Source organism: Macrotis lagotis, chromosome 1 (genome assembly GCF_037893015.1).
Source record: "Macrotis lagotis isolate mMagLag1 chromosome 1, bilby.v1.9.chrom.fasta, whole genome shotgun sequence".
Lineage (NCBI taxonomy): Eukaryota > Metazoa > Chordata > Mammalia > Peramelemorphia > Peramelidae > Macrotis > Macrotis lagotis.
In genome coordinates, this window is record NC_133658.1 from 221,552,212 (window position 1) to 221,576,045 (window position 23,834).

The 23,834-nt window shown below is 36.2% G+C and overlaps 1 protein-coding gene across 1 annotated transcript in view; it reads left to right on the forward strand.

Annotated features, from left to right (window-relative positions):
• Positions 1-23,834, forward strand: part of TTC27 (tetratricopeptide repeat domain 27) — a 236,747-nt gene that overhangs the window by 112,498 nt on the left and 100,415 nt on the right. The window contains exons 11-12 of the mRNA XM_074209683.1: positions 12,800-12,895; positions 18,711-18,833. Of these exons, the coding sequence (XP_074065784.1) occupies positions 12,800-12,895; positions 18,711-18,833 (219 nt within the window). The remainder of the gene's footprint in view (positions 1-12,799; positions 12,896-18,710; positions 18,834-23,834) is intronic.

Here is a 23,834-nt window from a genome sequence, read left to right on the forward strand (position 1 = left end):
TTTATAATACAGTATTGAATAGTAGTGGTGATAATGGGCACCCTTGTTTCACCCCTGATCTTATTGGGAATTCCTCTAGCCTCTCCCTGTTGAGTATAATGCTAGTTGATGGTTTCAGATAGATACTGCTAATTATTTTAAGGAACAGTCCATTTATTCCTATACTCTTTAGTGTTTTTAATAGGAATGGATGCTGTATTTTGTCAGAAGCTTTTTCAGCATCTATTGATATGATCATATGATTTCTGATAGGTTTGTTGTTGATATAATTGAGTATAGTAACAGTTTTCCTAACATTGAACCAACCCTGCATTCCTGGAATAAATCCTACTTGATCATAATGTATTATCTTTTTTATTTTTTTATTTTATTTTTTTATTTTTCATTTTTTAGGTTTTTGCAAGGCAGATGGGGTTAAGTGGCTTCCCCAAGGCCACACAGCTAGGTAATAATAATTACTGCCAGATCCTAGCCAGACCAGGCAAGCAGGAAAAATTCAGAGCTTTGAGCTCTATCCTTTTCTATGTATCAAGTATGTGTTAACCTTTTATAATACAAAACCAAAAGTGAAACAGTTCCTGTCCTCAGTAGAATTTCTTTTTTTTTTTTTTGCAAGGCAAATGGGGTTAAGTGGCTTGCCCAAGGCCGCACAGCTAGGTAATTCTTAAGTGTCTGAGACCAGATTTGAACCCATGTACTCCTGACTCCAAGGCCGGTGCTTTATCCACTATGCCACCTAGCTGCCCCCATAATATTTTATCCTAGTGATGACTTGTTTAATCGTTTTGCTAAGATTTTTTTAGGATTTTTGCATCTATATTCATCAGGGAAATAGGTCTATAATTTTCTTTCTCTGTTTTAACTCTTCCTGGTTTAGGTAACAGTACCATATTGGTTTCATAGAAAGAGTTAGGCAGAGTTCCATCTTTCCCTAATTTTCCAAAGAGTTTATATAGGATTGGAACCAATTGTTCCTTAAATATTTGGTAGAATTCACTTGTGAATCCATCAGGCCTGGAGATTTTTAGGGAGTTCAGTAATGGCTTGTTGAATTTCTTTTTCTGAGATAGGGTTGTTTAGTTATTTAATCTCTTCATTTAACCTGGGCAACTAACTTATATTTTTGTAAATACTCATCCATTTCACTTAGATTATCATATTTATTGGTATAGAGTTGGGCAAAATAATTTCGAATTATTACTTTAATTTCCTCATTGGTGGTGAGTTCACCTTTTTTCATTTATGATACTAGCTATTTAATTGGGGATTTTTGATTTGTTCTTTCTCTAAATTTTTTTTAGTTGCATGTTTAATTCATTGATTTCCTCTTTCTCCAATTTATTCATATAAGCATTTAGAGCTGTAATATATTCCCTGAGAGTTGCTTTGAATGAATTCCATAGGTTTTGGTATGTTGTTTCATTATTATCATCATCTATGATGAAATGGTTAATTCTTTCTATAATTTGTTTTTTGGTCCACTCATTTTTTAAAATGAGGTTATTCATTTTCCAATTTGTTCTGGGTCTATATCTCCTTGGCCCAGTATTGCATATGAATTTTATTGTATTGTGATCTGAGAAAGATGTATTCACTATTTCTGCCTTTCTGCAGTTGAGCATTAGGTTTTTATGTCCTAGTACATGGTCAATTTTTGTATAAGTTCCATGTACTGCAGAGAAAAAGGCATATTCCTTTCTGTCCCCATTCAGTTTCCTTCATAAATCTACCATATCTAATTTTTCTAACAATCTATTTACCTTCCTAATTTCTTTCTTGTTTGTTTTATGATTCGATTTATCTAGATCTGATAGCGGGAGTTTGAGGTCTCCCACTAGTAGAGTTTTGCTATCTGTGTTTTCCTGTAATTCTTTCAGCTTCTCCTCTAAGAATTTGGATGCAGTCCCACTGGGTGCATATATGTTCAATATTGAAATGACTTTATTGTCTGTGGTACCTTTTAGGAGGATAGTTTCCTTCCTTATCTCTTTTAATGCTATCTATTTTTGCTGCTGCTTTTTCTGAGATAAGGATTGCTACCCCTGCTTTTTTTACTTCAGCTGAAGCAAAATATATTTTGCTCCAACCTTTTACCTTTACTCTATATGTATCTCTCTGCTTCAAATGAGTTTCTTGTAAGCAGCATATTGTAGGATTCAGGTGTTTAATCCACTCTGCTATTTGCTTATGCTTTAAGGGAGGGTTCATCCCATTCACATTTAAGGTTATGTTTACTAATTCTTTATTGCCTTCCGTGCTATCTTCCCTCTGTTTGTATTTTTCCCCCTTCCCCCCCTTTTATCCATATTTCCCAGTCTTTTGTTTCTGAAGACCACCCCCTTCAGTGTGTTTGTCCCCCTATATCACACCCTCCCCATTCTTTCCCCTTTCCCTTTTTCACTTTTCCCTTCCCTTCCTTTTATTATTTCCCCCTTATTTCCCCCACTCCCAGGTCCTGCTTGATCCTTACTTTGGCTCCTTGATATTTAAATTGTTTCTTTCTGGCTGCTTGCAGGATTTTCCCTTTTATCTGATAATTTTGCAGTTTGGCCACAACATTCCTTGTTGTTTTCATTTTAGGATCTTTTTCTGGTGAGGGTCGATGTACTCTTTCAATAACTTCTTTGCCCTCTGATTCCATGATATCAGGGCAGTTTTCCATCACTAGATCCTGTAATATTAAGTCCAGGCTTTTTTTCTCTTTAATGTTCCCTTCCAGGAATTTTTCTATGGATCCACCTTTCCGCTGACCCTTCTTCATTATGCTAAGACCTTGAGTTGGATGGTGCTGGTTTACCTGGGCTTGGGATCTCTAAAGGCTTTACTGAGTGCAGTTTCTCTGCCTGTCCAGTAGGAGGTGCTGGTTTCCCTCTCTGGGGCGTCTGTGACCTTGGTTGAGCGGCCTTCTCCCTTTGCTTGAGGGAAGGAATTGGAGCTATTGAATTCTTTTGCCTTCAATCAATGGTGGGCTTTACCCTGGCCTGAGGTGATTGCTCAGCTGGGCTGGTTCTTCTGCTCACACAGCTGGGCCTGAGGCAGAAGTAGTTTGCAATTGTTTGTTTGGAAGGAGGCCTCAGTGCAATGGAGGTGTGGACTCAGAGTTTCTCAGACTGGAGGAGCCCAGGGATGGTGTCCACAGCTCTCCTGCACCAGACCTCTCCCCGCAGCCCCTTCCCCAAGCTCCAGGGGGACAGCACCAACGCCAACGCCTCTGCTTCCCCGGGGACCAAAGCCCCTGTCGTCCAGCAGGTCCCGCTCTCCGGCCCTCAGACTCCCGGTCCCAATTCAGCTGTTACTCTGGCTGATCCGGGTCTGATACTCACCCGCCCGAATTCTACCAAAGCTGCAAGGCGAAGACAAATCCTGAGGTAGATGCTCTTTCTCCTGACTTTTCTCTCTGGGTTCCATGAGTCGGACTTCCTCTAAGAGGTTTGTTTCATGTGATAGATGGGGAAAAGATCAGGAGACTCTAGAACTGTGCCTGTCTTCTCTCCACCATCTTGGCCCGGAAGTCAGAAGGATGAGTTTGAACCCAGCCATAGACACTTGACTCTTACTTGTGATCTTGAGCAAGTCACTTAAGCCTGATTGTCTTGCTTTCAGGCCATCTCTAATGGTCCTGATTCATAGCTGGCCACTGTACTCAGATGACGTGGAAGATAGAGAGGCTAGTGACTTATTGTAGTCACTATCCCCTCCTTCTAGTTCATTTCACATGCTTGTCATGGGATCACCTTCCTGATGTCAAGGTCTTCTTCAGAAATGAAGGACAAGTAGTAGTTAGACCAGGTAACAGACCACACTCTTTGAATCTATCTGCATCCTTCTAGGAAAACAGATTTCTTTTTTCTTTTTGTTTTTCTTACTCTTTATTATGTTTTTTCCTTACATGTAAAGATAATTTTCAACATTCATTTTTTATAATATTTTGAGTTGTACCCTCCCTTTGAGTTCTACCCTCCCTACTCCCTCCCTCCATTCCCTTTACCCACCCTAAGACAGGAAGTGGATCTGATATACATTATGCATATACAATCATGTTAAACATATTTCCACTTTAATCTTATTGTGAAAGAAGAATCAAAACAAACCAGCAGTGAAAACAAATCAAAACAACCATGAAAAAGAAAAAGCAAAACATTTTAAAAAGTGAAAATAATTTGCTTTCATCTGCATTTGTTCTCTGGATGTCGATGGCATTTTCCATCACAGATCTTTTAGAACTGTTATTGATTACTGTTTGTTGAGAAGAGCTAAGTCTTTCATAGTTGATGATAACACAGTATTACTATTACTGTGTTCAATGTTCTCCTAGTTTTGTTTATAGTTCACTTGGTATCAGTTCATGTATAGTCTTTCCAGGTTTTTCTGAAATCCACGGACTTGTTATTTCTTAAAGAACAATAGTATTCAATAACATCTATATACCATAACTTGTTCAACCATTTCCCAGTTAAAAGATATCCCCTCAATTTCCAATTCTTTGTCACCACAAAAAGAGCTGCTATAAATATTTTTGAGTACATTGGGTCCTTTTCCATTTTTTATGATCTCTTTGGAATTAAGAACTACTAGTCATATTTCATAAGGGTATGCAGTTTTACTGTCATTTGGTCATAGTTCCAAATTTCTCTCCAGAATGGTGGGATCAATTTACAACTCCACCAACAGTACTTTAGTGTCCTAGTTTTCTGACATTCCTTTCAAAACTTATTATCTTTCTCCATCATATTAGCCAATCTGATAAGTGTAAGGTATTCCTCAGAGTTGTAAATTGATACATCTATTCTGAAGAACAATTTGGAACTTTTCCCAAATGATAGTAAAACTGTGTATACCCTTATACTACTTCACCAACAGTGTTTTAGTGTCCTGGTTTTTCCATACTCCCTCCAATACTTATTTTATTTCTGTATCTTATTAGCTAATCTGATAGGTGTAAGATATTCCTCAGAGTTGCTTAATTTTCATTTCTCTAATCTGTAGTAAATTTAAAAGATTTTAAAATATGATTGTAGGTAGCTTTAATTTCTTCATCTTAATACTGCCTATTCATATTCGTTGACCATTTATCAGTTAGGGAATGATTTTTATTCTTATAAATTTGACTGAGTTCTCTAGATATTTTAAAAATAAGGCCTAACTAACAGTTGTTTTCCAACTTTCTACTTTGCTTCTAGTCTTGGTTGCATTAGTTTTGTTTGTGCAAAACTTATTTTAATGTAATGTAATTAAATTGTCTATTTTGCATTTTTATAATGTTCTCTATCACTTGTTTGATCATAAATTTTTCCCTCTCCATAGATCTGAAGATAAACAATTTTTTGGATAGGAGAGAGAGTGTAGTAGAGGAAATATAGACACATGCATATCTGTCTGTCTATTGCTACATCGTTATATATATCCCTCTATTTCCATCTCTGTCATTAGAAATCATCTGATTAGAGATAATAATTGAACCCATGAACAAATGAAATTATCAAGTGAGAAAGTAGAATAAATGGGTAGCCAAGATTGAGCTTTGTGGTACACTCACAATTAAGGAGTACAGCGTAGAAGGTGATCTTCCAAAGGATAGCAGTCAGACCAGAAAGAAGAGGCAGAACCCCTGAGTAGAGAATATTCAGGAGAAAAGAGATTCAGCAAGGCAAACAGTACAAAGAAGTCAGGGAGGATATGAATTAGATTTAGCAGTTAAGAGAACATTGGTTACTATGAAATGCAGTTCAGTTGAATGATGAGGTCAGAAGTCAGATTGCAAAGCCATGATTGCCCCTAGGTTCATGGACTCCAGTTCTTTTAAATAGTATTCCTCCCATGCCCCCCACTTTAAATCATAGTCTTTTGGACACCATTGTTAGCAACATCTCTAGACCACCCCACTAGAAATAACTGTTCAGTTGGGTGAATTGTTTTATTTCCTCCAATAGAATGTGAGATTTTTGCTAGGAGGGACAGTTTTTTTTTTAAAATCTTCATTTCCCTAATAGCCTAATATTTGATGGAATTGAGTATGTGAGTTATCAAAAAGTGTCTATTTTATTGGGTGTCCTTCCTGGGTCCATTATAGAATGATAGATTGAACAATAGTTTGTTGGGATCAATTGTGAATTGTGAACAAGTTTGAATTCTGTCATGAAAATTCTAAAAAATTTATGCTTCTAATGATTCCCACTAATTGGAAGAGCCTTGTTTTTGGAATATTGTTTAGTAAATTTATTTTTTTTTATTAATCTGGGACACTATTACATTGTTGGTGGAGCTGTGAACTCATCCAACCTTTCTGAAGAGAAATTTGGAACTACTCCCAAAGGGCAACAAAAATATGCATACCCTTTGATCCAGCAATACCACTACTGGGTCTATACTTTGAAGAGATCAACAAAAAGGGTAAAAACATTACTTGTACAAAAATATTCATAGCAGCCCTGTTTGTGGTGGCAAAGAATTGGAAATCAAGTAAATGTCTTTCAATTGGGGAATGGCTTTCCACCAGTGTGTTGACAGCATAACCCAGAGGAATGGAGGCAGTAGAATGTATAGGGTTTGAGTATCTTATTTATTAAACATACTAGTTGTTTCAATCCATACTAGTTGTTTAGTCCATGAGATAAAAAGCCAACTTAAAAGGAAAGGAAAAGGATTTTGGGAGAATATGAGTATTTAAGTTTTGAGGGTTTTTAAAAAACATAATATTTAAATAACATCAGTTGGCATTTAAAGAAAAGGCACAGTTTTGTTCATTTGGAATACTTTTATGCCATTTCTGGTTTTTGGCATGCATAAAAGTTGAGTTTATTTTTGTTTAGTGGTTGCACACTCCACTTTAAAAATAATTGCTGCTCCTGTTTTGTTTCAAAATTAGAATCTTTAAATGTTTGGTTTTCATCCCTGAAAAGTTGAAAATGTCATCTGTGACTGTAGGGTAATGGAAAGATTATGGTAGAAGAGTTGGATTTAGAGTTGCTTACTCTAATGTCAGTTTATAAAAACCACTTAATCTCTTCATTTCTTAATTTCTTCATTTGTAAGATGAGAATAAAAATCAATTCATTTCACAAGGTTAATATGCCTAAAAGCCACTTTAGACTATAAAGCCTTATTTGAAAATAGGCTATAACATATCAGTAGAAATAGAAATAAATTGAACATTTAAAAAATAGAAATAAGAATCTCACAGTGTAAAGAGTTCAAGGATCAAAGGACCTGGATTCAGATTGTGATTCTGACATTTTGCATCTGTGTGATCTGAATAAATCATTTAACTTCTTTGGACCTCAGTTTTCTTAAGATTTTATTATTTGAGTTTTACAATTTTCCCCCCAATCTCCCCCCCCCCCCCCCCCCCAGCAGGCAGTCTGTTAGTCTGTATAATGTTTAGCATCTAAATTGAATGTGGGGCCTCAGTTTTCTTAATGGTAAAAATGAAGGAGGTTGGCTCCAGGATTCATTTCAGATCTGAATCATTCCTAATTGTCAACAAATAATTACTGTAGTAGAAATTTTTAGTCTGAGATTGAAAGTCATTTTTTCATATTCTTAAAACCTTAAAGCTCCATATAAATGTGAATTGTAGTTTCTATAGTATTGAAATAATTCTTCCCTAATAGCTTTTACAATAGGTGGTATCTTTACACTTCCTTGAATTTTTAGACTTTTAGTCCTGACCTGAGATCCATGCTCCCAATACTACCAACCAGATGCTTTATTCTTTAATGCTTGTGTCTTCTCAAGTGATTCTTCTCCTCTGTCCTGGCCCTTTAATCTTAGGTTTCTCAGAATAAGAGTAAAAACTAGTTTTTCTTTATAACTCAACTAACTTGATTTTCAAATAGAGAGTAGGAATAAAATAGCTTTGGGGAGTACTATTGAGAATTGGTTATTCAGGAATAAAAAGATTGTAACCTTCCAATCCTTTGTTATTCTTGCTAATATCCTTCAGGAAATTCTCAGAGTGAATCTGCACAATAGAAATCTTGCTCTTTTGGCAATATTTTAATATTTCCTATATACCACTGTATGTTTCCTGTTCCTACTATATGACTTTACCATCTCCTTTTTCCTGCCCTTAATGTTTCAATGCTATTATTTGTAATTATGTCACTGTTTACATTGACTACCATTACCTTTGGGGTCATCTGTTTCTTTAAAAATCATTTCACATGATGCATAGTTATATCATAAGTATAATAATCTTGTTGTAAAATAATGAGTCTTGATTCTGGGGGGGTCAACCTATGATGTTCTCTATCCTATCTTCCTCTTCTGTTCTATTTTAGATAAGAGTTCTAGAACTATTCAGCTGTAGATTATTGTCTCTTTGCATTTCTTGGGTACAAGTACATGTATACATTCAACTGATATTCTTCAACTGATATTCTTGCTTCATTCATCTGTACTGTACCTCAGTTTCATGTGGCGAGGGAAGTTCCGGATAGTGAACAGCTTTCTCAAGCTTTCCCAGTCACCAGTGAAGTGAAATAATGTGTCCTTGCTCCCATGATTTTTAGCAAGATTTTTCAGCCATGTTGTCAAATGCCTTCATTGAGGATGAACATGACCTGAAGGTCAGCTACTGCATTGATGGTCAATTCTTCAGTTTGAAAAGGCTACAAGCCATGACCAAGTGAAGGGAATATTGATGAATGATTTTCTATTTGCAGGTGAAATTGAGATGCAACTAAGTATGAATCAGTTCTCTGTACTAATTTTGACCTAACAATTAAGAAAACACAAGTGCTCCATCACTCAGCACTGCATCATCCATATGCAGAATTATTGGTTTCAGCAAATGGAGAAACTTTGAATGCTTTGGATAATTTCACTTAGCATTGCAGTGTACTTTTCAAGGAGGTACACAATGATAATGAGATTGACCCAATCTGGCATTGCCAGAGCTAGCTCAGTGTTTGGGAGACTCCAAAAGAAAGTATGGAAGAAAAGAGGTATTGGACCGACCATCAGTCTCTATATAGCTGTTGTGATGACTTCATTTCTGTATGCCTATGAAACCTGGACAGTCTACCAGCACCATGCTGGGAACCTGAACCACTTTCAGTTGAATTGTTTTAGGAAGATTCTTAAGATCACCTGACAGGAGAAGATACCAGACACTGAAGTCCTTTTTCAAGCTAAGCTGCCAAGCAGTTAGGGGGTGGCCATGTTGTTGAATGCCAAATGTATGCTTGCCAAATAGACATTAATGGACAACTCACACAGAGCAAGTACTCACAGGTGGATCAGAAAAAATGATACAAGGACTCTCAAAGTCTCTCTTCAAGAACTTTGAAATTGATTGTGCAGCATGGGAGACATTTGCACAGGATTGCTGTACTCTTTGAGCTAAGCAGAATTGAAATAACTCAAAAGAAATGAAAGAAATGCATAGTCAAACAATCCACCCCAAATGATCATGTGGATCATTGTGTCTTACCTGTGATAAAGCATTCCAAGATAAAGCATTCCAAGCTTGTCTAGGATTCTGATCATCCACATTCAATCCACTGTAGCTTGATAGACATGGCAATTTCATTTTGCTCCTCTTCAAGAAGGAAAAGTAACCAGTGAACCAAACAATGATTTGTTCATAGTGTATTCTTCTTGTGAGTTTAAGAATTCTTTGAGGTGGAGCTTTTTTGGTTCATCAGAAGTCTTACTTATATTTGGTTGTAGAAATTAGGAATAGTTAGCCTGGAGGAGAAAGGTTTTTCATAGTTAGCTTCAAGTATTTAAAGGGTTTTCACATGTCAAAGAGAATAAACTTGTGCTGTTGACTCTAGGGGACAAAACTAGGAGCAATAGGTAAAAAATTTTCAGGTTGCAATAATAGAAATTTTCCCACTGAACCCCAAAATGGAATGGGCTGTCTCTGTAGTTAGGAAGTTCATCTTTACTAGGAGCTAAATGATCACTCTGTTCTATTCCTGATTGGCACTAATATTCAGAAATTATCATTGGAATTTATATATCAAAGAATGTTTCATGATTTTAACATTTTAAGGGAGGAGAACCTGAATTTGCTCTACCAAATCAAATGCATTCATATAATCAAGTAATAACAAACACATCATCAGTCTCTTTAATAAATTTTATTTTTTTTACCATAAATATGATGGTCCATGGTGAAATATCCACTGCAAAATCCTATTTGTCCCCTTTTCATAGTTTTATCCATGGCACTTTTTTATTGAGGCAATAAGGTAAGCATATAATTTGCTAATTACTAATTTCTACTTTATTGCTATTTGGAAGGTGCAATAATACAACCTGATTCTTCCTCCCATATATGTGATATTTTTTTTCCCTTGAAAATTGATTCCTTATTATTTTTAAAATTGTGTCCCTTTTAGTACAAGTGTCTTTTGAATATATGGACAGAGAATATCATAATGGGACACCAATAACCAAGATAAGCAAGGAGAAATAGTGGGAGAGAACTTGACTTCTTTTGATGAATTACCTGACTTAGGTGAATTACAACTTCTGGAATGAAAAAACTGGATGTGACTGTTGAGCCATTGTCACTAATGTTTGAAAGATTTTGAAGTGCATTCAGCTTCTTCAAATATACTGGAGTGGTTTGCCATTTTCTTCTCAGGTGAATTAAGGCAAAAAGAAGTTAAATCACATATCAAATCTAAGGATGATTTTGAACTTAGCTCTTCCTGACTCCAAGCTCAGCATTCTATCCACTGAGTTGCCTAAAAATATTTCTCACCCTCCTTTTTTTATTGTTGTTCATTGTGTCTAATTCTTCATTACATATTCTTCATGACCTCATTTGGAGTTTTCTTGGCAAAGTTATTCAGTGGTTTGCCATTTCCTTCTCCACTTCATTTTATAAATGAGGAAAGTAAGCTAAATAGGGTTAAGTGTCTTGGTCAGGGTCACACAGTAAAAGTGTCTGAGAATAGATTTGAACTCAAGAAGATGAGTTTCCCAACTTCAGGCCTGGTACTCTATCTTCTGTGCCACCTAGTTATCCCCTTGTGGTTCTTTATAACTGTGAGTATTTATCCAAGTATTATTCCAAAAAGAATTTATTAATTAATTTATTCTCTTATGTTTAAGAAAGCTCTCAGATGAATGTCATTAATTTAAGACTTTTTTTCCCAGCTCACCTCAAATACTTTTTGTGAAAGTACTACTCAAATTGGCTTCTATTTCCTCTTTTGGGGGGGGGCAAGGAAATGGGATTAAGTAACTTGCCCAAGGTCACACAGCTAGGTAATTATTAAGTGTCTGAGTCCAGCTTTGAACCCAGGTAGTCCTGACTCCAGGGCTGGTGCTTTATCTACTGAGCCACCTAGCCGCCCCGGTGCTCTGTCCACTACACTACCTCGCCTGCCCCCTGTTTCCTTATCTTGAAAATGAAAAGGTTAGAATTAATGACCTCCAAGTTCTCTTCAACCTGTAAATCCATGGTCTTATGATCTTCAGTATTCCAGCGGAGCTATTATGTTACCTCCAGTAATGCAGATTATAATCCATTCATGACTGTCCCCTGTCTGTGCCTTCCCATAAATTTGTACAAGACTGTCTAGTCAGTGTATCCCTCGTCTTCCTCACTTTCTTTTGACACTGCAGGGATTCCAGTGGAACATGTAGGCTATACCTTCTTGTTGACACATATCTAGTTATCTGTTTTTTTTTTCACTTATACATTTCTTTGTGACATCCTTTGACTTTCTTTTTTACAAATTCTATTTTTGGGTAGATGGGGGTAATTTAGTCACAACCTCTTTATACCCATCAAGCACGTTCCATTGCTCTTTGAATGACTTTAATTCATCTGAAACTAGTTTTGTCACACTTGTAACCATGCACAAATTAAATCAATCAAGCCACATCTTTGTGACTTCTACAAAGAAGATCATGATGATCCAGAATTGAGTAAATATCTGTAGGAATTTGGAGGTGAAAAGAAAACATACTAATTTTCCAATATCCTCATGAGGCTACATCCAAGCTCTCTTATGATCCTGGTGATATTGTTCTGTGTTTGTGAAACAATCATTGCTATATTAATTTTAATAACACAGATTATGTGAAAACAGTTACAACTGTAGATGCTATTTAGATAACTGACTACTGTTAACATTATATTACCCCTTGGGGCATTTTAGAGGTACCATGCTTTTTTTTTTTTAGGTTTTTGCAAGCAATGGGGTTAATTGGCTTGCCCAAGGCCGCACAGCTAGGTAATTTTAAGTATTTGAAGTCAGATTTGAACTCAGGTACTCCTCACTCCAGGGCCGGTGCTCTGTCCACTGTGCCACCTAGCCACCCCGATACCATGCTTTTTCAAAGAAGATGGCTTCAGTGCCATGCTGCTCTGTTTGTTGATATAATTTCCTAATGTTCTATGGTCATGTGTTATTCTAGCATGTGCTGCACATGAGTCCTCTGCTAGTCTATCATTCAGTTTTTCTACTCCAGTTATACATATAACTACTTTAATCAAAATTATATTTCAGTTATATCAAGAAAACTTAATACAATTAATAAAAAAATTCTTAAGCAATTAAATCTTTAATTGGTCGATGGGATTTATTGGAATGGAAGTGCTAATTAGAATTTATTTGTATTAACACATATGAAAATAGATATTCTTTTGATATCTTGAATATGCCTTTGAGGAACTGGATTTTTGTGGTTAAGTAAAACCATTTTTTCCTAATCATTTCTTTATTTGTGGTTTTGTTAAATTGCATTTAGAATTTTAATTCACGTGTTTATTAGCATGCTCTTCCCTGTGTACAAGTTACTTAAACTTGCATATTGATTATTCTGTTTGCAGGCTCTCGCAGATCAGTTTGAGGATAAGAATACTTCTATTTTGGATCGTCTGAAGATTTTCTATTGCTGCCAGGTGCCAACACGCTGGGCAATACAGGTTAATTTCAGCATTACCCTTTTTTTAAAATATTATTTTAAGAGAGTTCTTAGATTGCACTAGAAAACACTAGTCTCAGATGCTGCGAATTATTCATTGGAATCACTAGGAAGAATTTACCATGTTTGAATTTTTAATGTCCTAAAGGAGAGAATAGATGTTACTGCTAACCCCCAAATATTCTCATATTTGGTATTTCATAATATTTCATATTTAATTTTCCAAATGCCTTTAATGCTTATTTCTGCCCTTGTAGTCATATTTTTGTTATCCTATTCCCATAGTATCAAAAAGAGGTCCCCCCCCTTAAAGAAGTAGAGGAAGTTTATTTGTAAGATCATAACATATTAATTATGCAGAATACTATTAATAATAAACCATCCACAAGGGATGGCTAGGAAAAAAAGGACAGGACATTTTGGGTTTTTTAAATTGGTTTTTGATTTTTACAATTTTTACCATCACCCCCCCATATCTCTTCTTCTCCCCACTCCCCTACAGAAGGCATTTTGATAGTCTTTACATTGTTTTCATGCTATACACTGATCAAAATGGAATGTTGAGAGAAATCATATCCTTATGGAAAAAAAATAAAATAAAAGTGAAAATTACATAAGATACCTTTTCTTTTTTAATTAGAAATAATAGTCTTTTGTCTTTGTTTAAACTCCACAATTCTTTCTTTAGATACAGATGGTATTTTCCATTGCAGATACTCCAGAATTGTGCCTGATTGTTGCACTGATGAAATGAGCAAGTCCATTAAGGTTGATCATCACCCCCATGTTGCTGTTAGGGTGTACAGTGTTTTTCTGGTTCTTCTCATCTTGCTCAGCATCAGTTCATGCAAATCCTTCTAGGCTTCCTTGAATTCCCATCCCTCCTAGTTTTAATAGAACAATAATAAGAACAGGACATTAGTACATGGTATTTGCAGTTGAGTTTACTAGGAAGCTGTCTCTGGCCTGGACCCCATATGTAGAATTCTATGAATTTCTGGTGCAGTTTGAGAAATCCTGAATGAGGCTGATTGCTTCAGATTCCCATTACCCACAATTTTCCTGTGGTATAGCTATGCTGATTTAATATAATGGAATAATAGAGCTTAAAGGAATTTTAATGAGCATTTAGTCTAGCATCCTCAATTTTCCCCCCTTAGGAATCTGAGGGCTATAGAGGTTAGTTGACTTTTCCAAGATCGCATAGCTGATAAGGAGCTAGGATTAAGGTTTTTTTTTTGGTTTTTTTTTGTTTTTTTTAGGTTTTTGCAAGGCCAATGGGGTTAAGTGGCTTGCCCAGGGCCACACAGCTAGGTAATTATTAAGTGTCTGAGACCAGATTTGAACCCATGTACTCCTGACTCCAGAGGCGGTGCTTTATCCACTATGCCACCTAGCCACCCCTAGGATTGAAATTTCCATTTCTTCTTTTCTAATCCTGTTTTCTTTCCAGTTATCACCTTCCTGTGAGTTCCTCTCCTCCTGCAAGAAAATATAGCAGTATATTTTCAAACCCCAGCAGGAATAGTCTAGAAATGCCCAAGGTGATACTATAGTTCTAAATGTAATCAAAATAATAATTTGAAACCATTGCTGTCCTATGGGGGAAAAGAGATGCATCAGATTTCAGGCAGTAGCTTCTTTGTGTTGAAACCACTGTGTGTTTAGACAGTTCACTGTACTTCAATATGGATTGCATTCTTAATGTCCATTGACATACTGATAGGTCTGGGTGCTTTCTTACTGGAGGTCCTTTTATCTTTTGAGGTAGTCTGCAAAAAATATTGGAAAGCAAAAAAGGCTTTAATACATCATTCTCAAAGTAATAGCCCTTTCATCGGGATGGTGTTAAGTTAGCAGCTGAAATATTTTTGGCATCTTTATGATTCTGAACTATGTAATTTGTTAAATGCTTTGGACCATGAGACTCGTAGGATAAAAATATCAAACTCTGTAAAAATATTAGAAAGTTTGTGCCTGCTGAATGTCCTTTTTTTTTTTTTTGAAATCTGTTTAGAACAATCAATCATTGCTCCAAATCATTGTTATTTCCACCTTCATGATTTTGACCTTTGTGTTTTATGATGAAGCTGCAGCATCATTTTGGAGAGATCACTCCCTTTTTCGCTGAATAATTGATTTGATCTCATAGTGAACAATTGCCTTCCTTTTTACTCAGAGATCCGTTTGTTTAGAATATATTCTCAAATGCATACTTTACTTCTCAATTTTTACTGTTCGGGTTTTGAAAATACCTCCGTAAAAAACTGTGATTTCTCAATATTTTATTTTCATATTACATAAAATGATAATTTATTATTCCTTATGATGCATTGTATTTGATTATCCCTATTTTCCTTTGAGAGGCAACATGATAAAGTGAATAGAGAGCTGGTCTTGAAAATAGAAAGATCTGAGTTCAAATGCTGATTCTGATACATACTGGCTGTAGAACCATGAATGAATCACAAACCACCTTTTATCCTAAGACCTCTCTAAGACTACAAGTACCAGATGAGTTACTGCCTACATTCCAATTACTCTGTGTGTGTGTGTGTGTGTGTGTGTGTGTGTGTGTGTATTTGCAGTTTTATATATAAAATTTATATATAATAAATATGTATTGTATATTATATATGTCGTACGCATATATAAATGAGAGAGTAATATACAATATGTCCCAAAAGTCTTAGTGCATCTTTTTTTTTTTTTTTTTTTTGCATGGCAATGAGGTTAAGTGGTTTACCCAAGGCCACACGGCTAGGTAATTATTAAGTGTCTGAGGCCAGATTTGAACTCAGGTCCTCCTGACTCCAAGGCCAGTGCTCTATCCACTGTACCACCTAGCTACCCCCTTAAAGTAATTTAATGAAACTTTAGAACTGGAGGGATTCAGCCATCAATGTGAGTACTGAAACAGACTGTAAGCCCTCTACTTCCTTAAGATGGACTTCAAAAGTTGCTGTGACTTGAAAATCCATCTTTCTCCAGCCAACCTGGTGATAAATTGCTCTGTACTGGTTGGTTTTGGAATACAGAGGTATCATTCATCATCAGGCCGTGTTGTTACAGATCAGTCTGGGCCTTTCTAGCTTGTGAAACTCAGAATCTTTGAAAATCTCAGATTATTTCCGTAATGAGGGAGGAGCTTTAAGTGGAAGATTTAAGATGAAGAAAAAAGCCAATCATCGTTTTATTCTTACAAATATGAAGGGAGTATCTTGTTCAGGAACCTTACCCACTTTCCTTTCTTTTTTTTATTCCATTCTTAGGGTTATTAGCTTCCAGAACTTAAAAGTAGTCCCCCAATGTGGGAATGAATTTATAACATTAAGTAAATTGATAATTCTCCAGAAATATCTCTGGAATATATTTGAAAATACTTTGTTAAATGTTTTCTTTAAAATTTTTCATGATGTAGTCTGTAGAATTATTTAATTGGTTGAATTTAAAATATTGTGCTATAATGTATTTAATCTTTTATTTAGGCTACTTAGAAGTCAGTCTGAAGTAGGTAAAAGTACTGAACCTTGATTATGTTATTATTTGAAATGAAATGTTTATTATTTTCAAAGAAGGCTGAAATTTCATTATAAATGTCCCAATATTTAGAACTCATTTAGCTAGCATCTTCAGAAAATACAGTAGTTCATATGTCTTGCATTTTCATGTCTACTTCACTTTTACCCCAAAACACCAAAATTTGTTTGGGTTTTTTTTCATCATCAAGTGTGGACATTTTATAAATATAGCACATTACAGAATTTGAACTTATGATAACTGTCCCCAAGTAGCTTTACTTTTTAAATTTCTTTTATCTTCTTAGTTTCTCATTTTTCTTCCCTTGCTTTTGAACTTTTTCCCTCCTCATTGCATACTTTGGAATGTCCTTTCTAACTTGCTAGGTGTGTGAGATGAGCTAAGATTGTTGGGATTGTATCTAATTTAAGAGTAAATAGATAACTGAATGAAAGTCTGCATAGTTTATCAGGGTATCAAAATCACAACCTTTTTAAAAATTAATTTTTATTGGCATCTTTTGTTTTTAGATTGTCATTTCCTATCATTCCAATCTCTTTTTTTTTTAGGTTTTTTGCAAGGCATTGGGTTTAAGTAACTTGCTCAAGGTCACACAGTTAGGTAATTTATGTGTCAGAGACCAAATTTAAACTCAGGTCCTCCTGACTCCAGGGTCAGTGTTCTATTCTCGCCACTTAGCTGCCCCCTCCTAATATATTCTTACTCCATCTAGGGAGCCATTCTTTATAAGAAAGGGAAAGCTAAATGGTACAGTGGATAGAGCATTGGCCTTGGAGTCAGGAGGACAAGAGTTCACATCTGACTTCAGAGCTGTGTGACCTTGGGCAAGTCACTTAATCTGATTTCCTCACATCCAGGACCATCTCTAGTCATCTTGAATCATATCTGACCACTTGATCTAGATGGTTCTGGAGGAGACAGTGAGGCTGGTGATTTAGCACATCTCCCCTCCCCCCCCATATTCTTTTCCAATTTATTTGCTTGTCATGACATCATCTCCTTGATGTGGTGTCTTCTTTGAAATAAAGACAAATATCATTCCTTATAACAAAATAAAAAAGCAGTTCAGAAAACTAGTTAGCATATCAATTCAAAATCACAACTTTACAAAGTTATCCCTAACTGGTCAACTGGTCACTTCAGTAAGATGCAACAGGCTTTTGTAATAGAAGTAGGCTGGTTGACAGGCCTCTTGTATGAGTAAAGCAATTAAACTTTCATACTCTAACCATCTTCGGTTGTGATGATTCTGACTTCTTAGAGGAATTTTTTTTGCTTACTTCTTTACTAGTGTTCTAGCTGGAGTTGACTTGAAGAGTGACCTGATTAACAATGAGTAGATTATTAACATTTATTAGCAATAAATACTAACTATATTATTAAAACAACACTGAGACTTTTGGAGCCACCTGTTTATAATTGTTTGTGGTCCTTTGAAGCTCCTTTGTTCTCTTAAATATTTTAAGAGATAAACCTCCTCACCCCAATCCCTCCTCCTCCCAGTCTTCCTTCCCTCCTTTTTTTATATGCATCCATCTTCACTCTTTAATGAAGTAAGAACTTTGCTTAGCAAACTTCAGATTTCGCAGATTTATAGTGAAGAGAATTGCTATTTATGAGCTAATTAGCTTCTCTAAAAGAGAGTGATTAGTATTGGTTTCACTGTGGCCCTTACCCCAAAATGGAATCTTTTTGAAAGGAAAGAAATGTCACCCTGAAGTCTGGGATTCAGCCTTAGAAGGTTCCTAGTTATGGAATCCTATGCAAATCACTTCTCTTTTGCCTGCCTCAGTCTCCTCATCTGGAAATCTGGGAACTACACTTGTCTCCCAGGGAGGTTATGATAAAATGAGATAACATTCAAAGTGCTATTTAAATGGTAGCAGTTTTTAAATACTAGATACAAGTCTTTCAAATGGGCTATTGTTAGACCTTTGTGGGGTATGTTTATGCGTGTACACATGCACACATTCAGACCACATGTGTGTCTCTACATATATATACTTGCATATGTATATGGCTCTGTGTCAATATCAGGAAATATTAATGTAAAATTATAAGTCTCTCTCAAACATCCTAGACAAACCACTATGGGATGTGTGTTTATATGATTGTGCGTATATGTGAGACAGAAATGGGGGTAGGGGGGGTGAGAGAAAAAGAGAGAGATAGAGATAAAAAGTGTCCAAAAATCTCAGTGCAATTTAAAGCTTTTATGTGTGCTCATGGATGTGTACAATAAGAAATGTTAACTTAGCTCAACTTGCTTTTCTTAGCGCCAGCTTGCAACTTTACTTTTTGATTTGGGATGCACTAGTTCAGCCCTTCAGATCTTCGAGAAACTAGAAATGTGGGAAGATGTCGTCATTTGTCATGAACGAGCTGGACATCATGGGAAGGTATGGAAGCAAAAATCATCTGTACCAATATCATTGATTGTGTTTCTTCTAAATAGTTTATTTTTCCAATTGCCTGTCACTCCTTTATGTGCTTTGTTTAATATGTTCTTCCAGATATTTTTTCAGTATGATTTTCTTGCTTCATTCCATTATATTGTGTGTGTGTGTGTGTGTGTGTGTGTGTGTGTGTGTGTGTGTGATAGATGTTGAAAGCTTCAGAAAGAACAATTAACTATTAGAACCCATTGCATTTTATTTTTGTTTTCCTTTCTAAGTGTTTTTATGTAGATCAACAATTAGAAACTTCAAATTAAGATGCAAAAAATTGGAATATTAGAAAATTCCTTTTTGATGTCTCTAGGTTCCCTGAGAGAGCAGGGAGGTAACTAAGAGGGAGAACAGTTGGAGAGCCCTATTCAGGAAGGTCCAAAGGGTGTGATAATCCCTCTTGGGGAGGAAGAATGGGCAAATATGTAATGCCTATCGGATTCCACCCTTTTGTTGTGTAATAAGGAAAATGTTGCAATATTTCTATTTGTTGTTGGTGTTGTTGTTTCCTTCTCTTCCCCCCCCCCACCCCAAATGAGCATAAAAGAATCAGTGAGTATGAAATTGTGACTATCCAATTAAGTGAACATATAAAATCAAATGTCATTAAATTGAAATTTAAAATGGATAAAATGCTGTTGCAAATATAGAAAACACAGAATAAGAAAGCAAGTCAACTTATATTTACTAAGCTCTGATTTTGTGCCAGGCCCTGAGCCAAGTGCTTGGGATACAAATTAAAACAAAAGTCAGTCTCTGTTCTTAAGCTGCTCACAATCTGATGAGAGAGACAGCAAGCAAAAAGCACTAGATAGAGTTAGAGACAGAGATTGTCAGCATAGACAGGGTACCAGTATGGAAGGAAGCTAGAAAGACTGTTTACCGAAGGTGGGCTCTTGGCTGAGACTTAAAGGAAGCCAGGAAAACCAGCAGGTGGAGATGAGGCCTGAAAAATGTACTGAGATGGGAAAGAGAATGTTTTGGGTGTGGAACAACAAGGCGGCTGGTGTCTCTGCAGCAAAGGGAATATGGAGAAGGAAGTGAGGGCTAAGAAGACTGGAGAGTTTGGCAGGGCCCTTGATTATCAAGGGCTTTAAAAGGCAAAGAAGATTTCCCATTTGCTCCTGTAGACAATAGCAAACATTGTAGTTGATTGAATAGAAGGCTGATTGGATGGAGAAAAACTTAAGGACAGTTGACCAACCAGTCAGCTTGGCATTATTTCTGGCATGAGGTTATATAGGTTTACATCCACTGGTGGCAGTGTCAGAAGAGGGAAGGGGGCATGTATGACAGATGTTATGAAGGCAGAAATAACAGCATTGACAATAAATTAGATATGGAGAATGAGAGACAAATTCAGTATGACAGTAATAGTGAAATTAGAAAAAAGAGAGGGTTTGGGGGAAGAAATAATGAGAATAATTTTAGACAAGTTGATTTTAAGATGTCAATGGAAAATCCAGTTCAAGATGTGTAATAGACTGTTGGAGGAGATAAAACATAAGTGGTTAGGAAAGAAAGCACCTGCATAGGGGCGATAATTGAAATGATGGAAGCTAATGAGATTAACAAGTTAAGTTAAAGTAGATGGAGAAGAAATGATGATGGTGATGGTGATGATGATGTTTTGTCCTTCATTCTTGAAAAAGACCACTATCAGAGAGGTGATGCCATGACAAGCACATGACTTGCATTTGGATAAGGAGGTGCTGTGCTAAGTTACCAGCCTTACTTTGTCCTCCAGAGCCATCTGGTTGTAGTGACCCAATAATAATCAGGACAATTGGAGATGGCCCTGGATGTGAGGCAGTGAAAAGTGACTTATCAGAGGTAACATAGCTCCTAAGTGTCAAGTGGTGGAGACTGAATTCCAACTCCAGATGGAGAAGAGAAGAAGGCCCAGGAAAAAGCCCTTGACTAGCATGACTAGCAAAGGAGCTGGAGAAGCAGTAAGATAAATAGGAAGAGAACCAGAAGAGAATATTGTCTGAGAAAAACCTAGAAAAAAGATACTGTTAAGAGGAAAGGGAATGGAGTCACCTTATGTAGATGATTTAAATGAATAATGTGAATATGAATGCCAAAAATAAAGAATCTGGAATCAGTTAGACATTTTTTTCTTCATGCATTCATTTGACACTGAAACAGCAAGTTTTGAATATGCATTTTGGTACACCTCTTTATACATAGTAATGTTTCATAAATTTTTTTTAATGAGTAGAATCTAAGTTCTCTTTTTAGGAAAAAGATTTTACTATATTCTGGCATCTTTCTTTCGTTCTCTTCTTCCTCCACAATTACTATTTAAAATACTGAAAAACATCCTATGAAAAAGAAAATTATGTTATTGTGTGCATATATTTTATGAATGCAGTTATTTGTAGTTAATTGTTAAATGTAATAAGTGCCTGTGCAAAGGGCTATAAAAAATAGTCCCCCACCCTAGAGTAACTCACAGTCCAGGAGGAGAGATGATAGCACATCTATATACAGTCTATATACAGGATAAATAGGAAATAGTCAACAGAATGAAGGCACTGAAATTGTTGAGAAAGACTTCTTGTAGAAATTAGAATTTTTAACTGGGACCTAAACACAGGTAAGTTGTGCTTAGAATTAGGAGATGAAGTGTCTTGTGGAAAGAAAGGTTAAAAAGATCAATATCACTGGATTATGGAGAGGGAGAAAGAAAGGAGAGAGAGAGACACACACACACACACACACACACATGGAGTGTGTATGCAAGGGTCATGAGAGTTGATGTTTTAAGAAAACTGGAGAGGTAAGAATAGGCCAGATTATGAAGGGTTTCAAATACTAAACAGAATTTTTATATTTGATTCTAGTGAAAATAAGGGACCATTGGAGTTAATTGAGTAGAGAGATAATATGATCAGCTCTGAACTGGAGGAAGATCGCTGACAGCTGAGTGGAAGCTGACATGAGGCAGGAAGAGACATGAGGCAGGGAGACTGACCATCAGACTATTGTTATAGTCCAGACTTGAGGTTATGAGGGCCTGTACCAGAGTGATAGCAGTATCAGAGGGAGAAAAGAGAGTGTGTATGAGCGATATTAAGAAAGTAAAATGTACATGCCTTGGTAACAGATTGGATATAAGCATGAGAGAGTAAGGAATTGTGAGCATGACTGTTTGGTAGAATGGTGGTGCCTTTAACAATAATAGGAAAGTTTGGAAGAATAGAGGTTTTGTGGGGAAAGATAATGACTTCAGTTTTGAATGTGAGTTAAGATGTCTATGGGACATCGATTTAAAGCCATTGGAGTGGAAAGACTAGAGATTAGCAGAGTAAAGTTTAGGGTAGGATAAGTAGATTTGAGAAGTATCAGTAAAGAGTTGATAATTGAAATAATGGGAGCAGATGAGATCATCAAGTGAAATAATAAAGAATGAGAAGAGATGAGGAACCAGAAGGTTAATGGGTATAACTGAAGAAGACTTGAATAATGTGGCTAAGACTTGAATGAAGATTGGAAAAAAGAGACTAAAGAGTGACCAACCAGATAAATAGTGTCATAAAAACATAGAAGAGTGTATCAAGGAGAATATAATTAACAGGTCACAAAATATGAGAACTGAAAAATGCAATGAGATTTGGAAATTAAAAGTAAATTAAAGTAGCTTTAGAGAGAACAGTTTTGGTTGCATGATGAGGTCAGAAGTCAGATTACAGAAATTTGAGAAGATACTAAGAGAAAAGGAAATGGAGGCACTTAGTGGAGACGATTTCTGAAGGAATTTAGCCATAAAGGGGTATGTAGGGAAAAAAAGGGAGACAGTAGTATGTAGTAGATAGAGAAGCAGCCCATAGATAGGGGGAAAATGGAAAATTAGTGAGAATAGGGATGAAGATTTATCAAATACAAATATGTTTGTTACCCACTTTTGTTATATGGCATTTACAGAAAAGCCTTAATGTAGCCAGAAGTTTTTCCTCAGAAAAAAAAGAGTTCAACCGATCATTTCATTTTTTTAAAGATTTTGAGTTTTACAATTTCCCCCCCAATCTTGCTTCCCTCTGCCCCCGCCCCCCCACAGAAAGCAATTTGTCAGTCTTTACTTTGTTCCCATGTTGTACATTGATCCAAATTGAGTTTGATGAAAGAGATAAATCATATCATTAAGGAAGAAACATACAGTATGAGAGAAAACAAGATCAGAAAATAAGATATGGGTTTTTTTTTCCTGAAATTAAAGGGAATAGTCCTTGAACTTTGTTCTAACTCCACAGTTCTTTATCTGGATACAGATGGCACTCTCCATTGCAGACAGCCCAAAACTGTCCCTGATTGTTGCACTGATAGAATGAGCAGCAAGTCCATCAAGGTTAATTATCACCCCCATGTTGCTGTTAGGGTGTATAGTGTTTTTCTGGTTCTGCTCAGCACTCAGCATCAGTTCATGCAAATTCCTCCCTTCCCTGAATTCCCATCCCTCCTGGTTTCTAATAGAAAAATAGTGTTCCATGACATACATATACCAGTTTGCTAAGCCATTCCCCAATTGAAGGACATTTACTGGATTTCCAACTCTTTGCCACCACAGACAGGGCTGCTATGAATATTTTAGTACAAATGATGTTTTTATCCTTTTTTATCATCATTTCAGGGTATAGACCCAGTAGTGGTATTGTTGGATCAAAGGGTATGCACATTTTGGTTCCCCTTTGGGCATGTTCCAAATTTCTCTCTAGAAAGGTTGGATGAGTTCACAGCTCCACCAACAATGTATCCCAGATTTTCCACAACCCTTCCAACAATGATCCTTATCCTTTCTGGTCATATTGGCCAGTCTGAGAAGTGTGAGGTGGTACCTCAGAAAGGCTTTAATTTGCATTTCTCTAATAATTAATGATTTAGAGCATTTTTTCATATGGCTATGGATTGCTTTGATCTCCTCATCTGTAAATTGCCTTTGCATATCCTTTG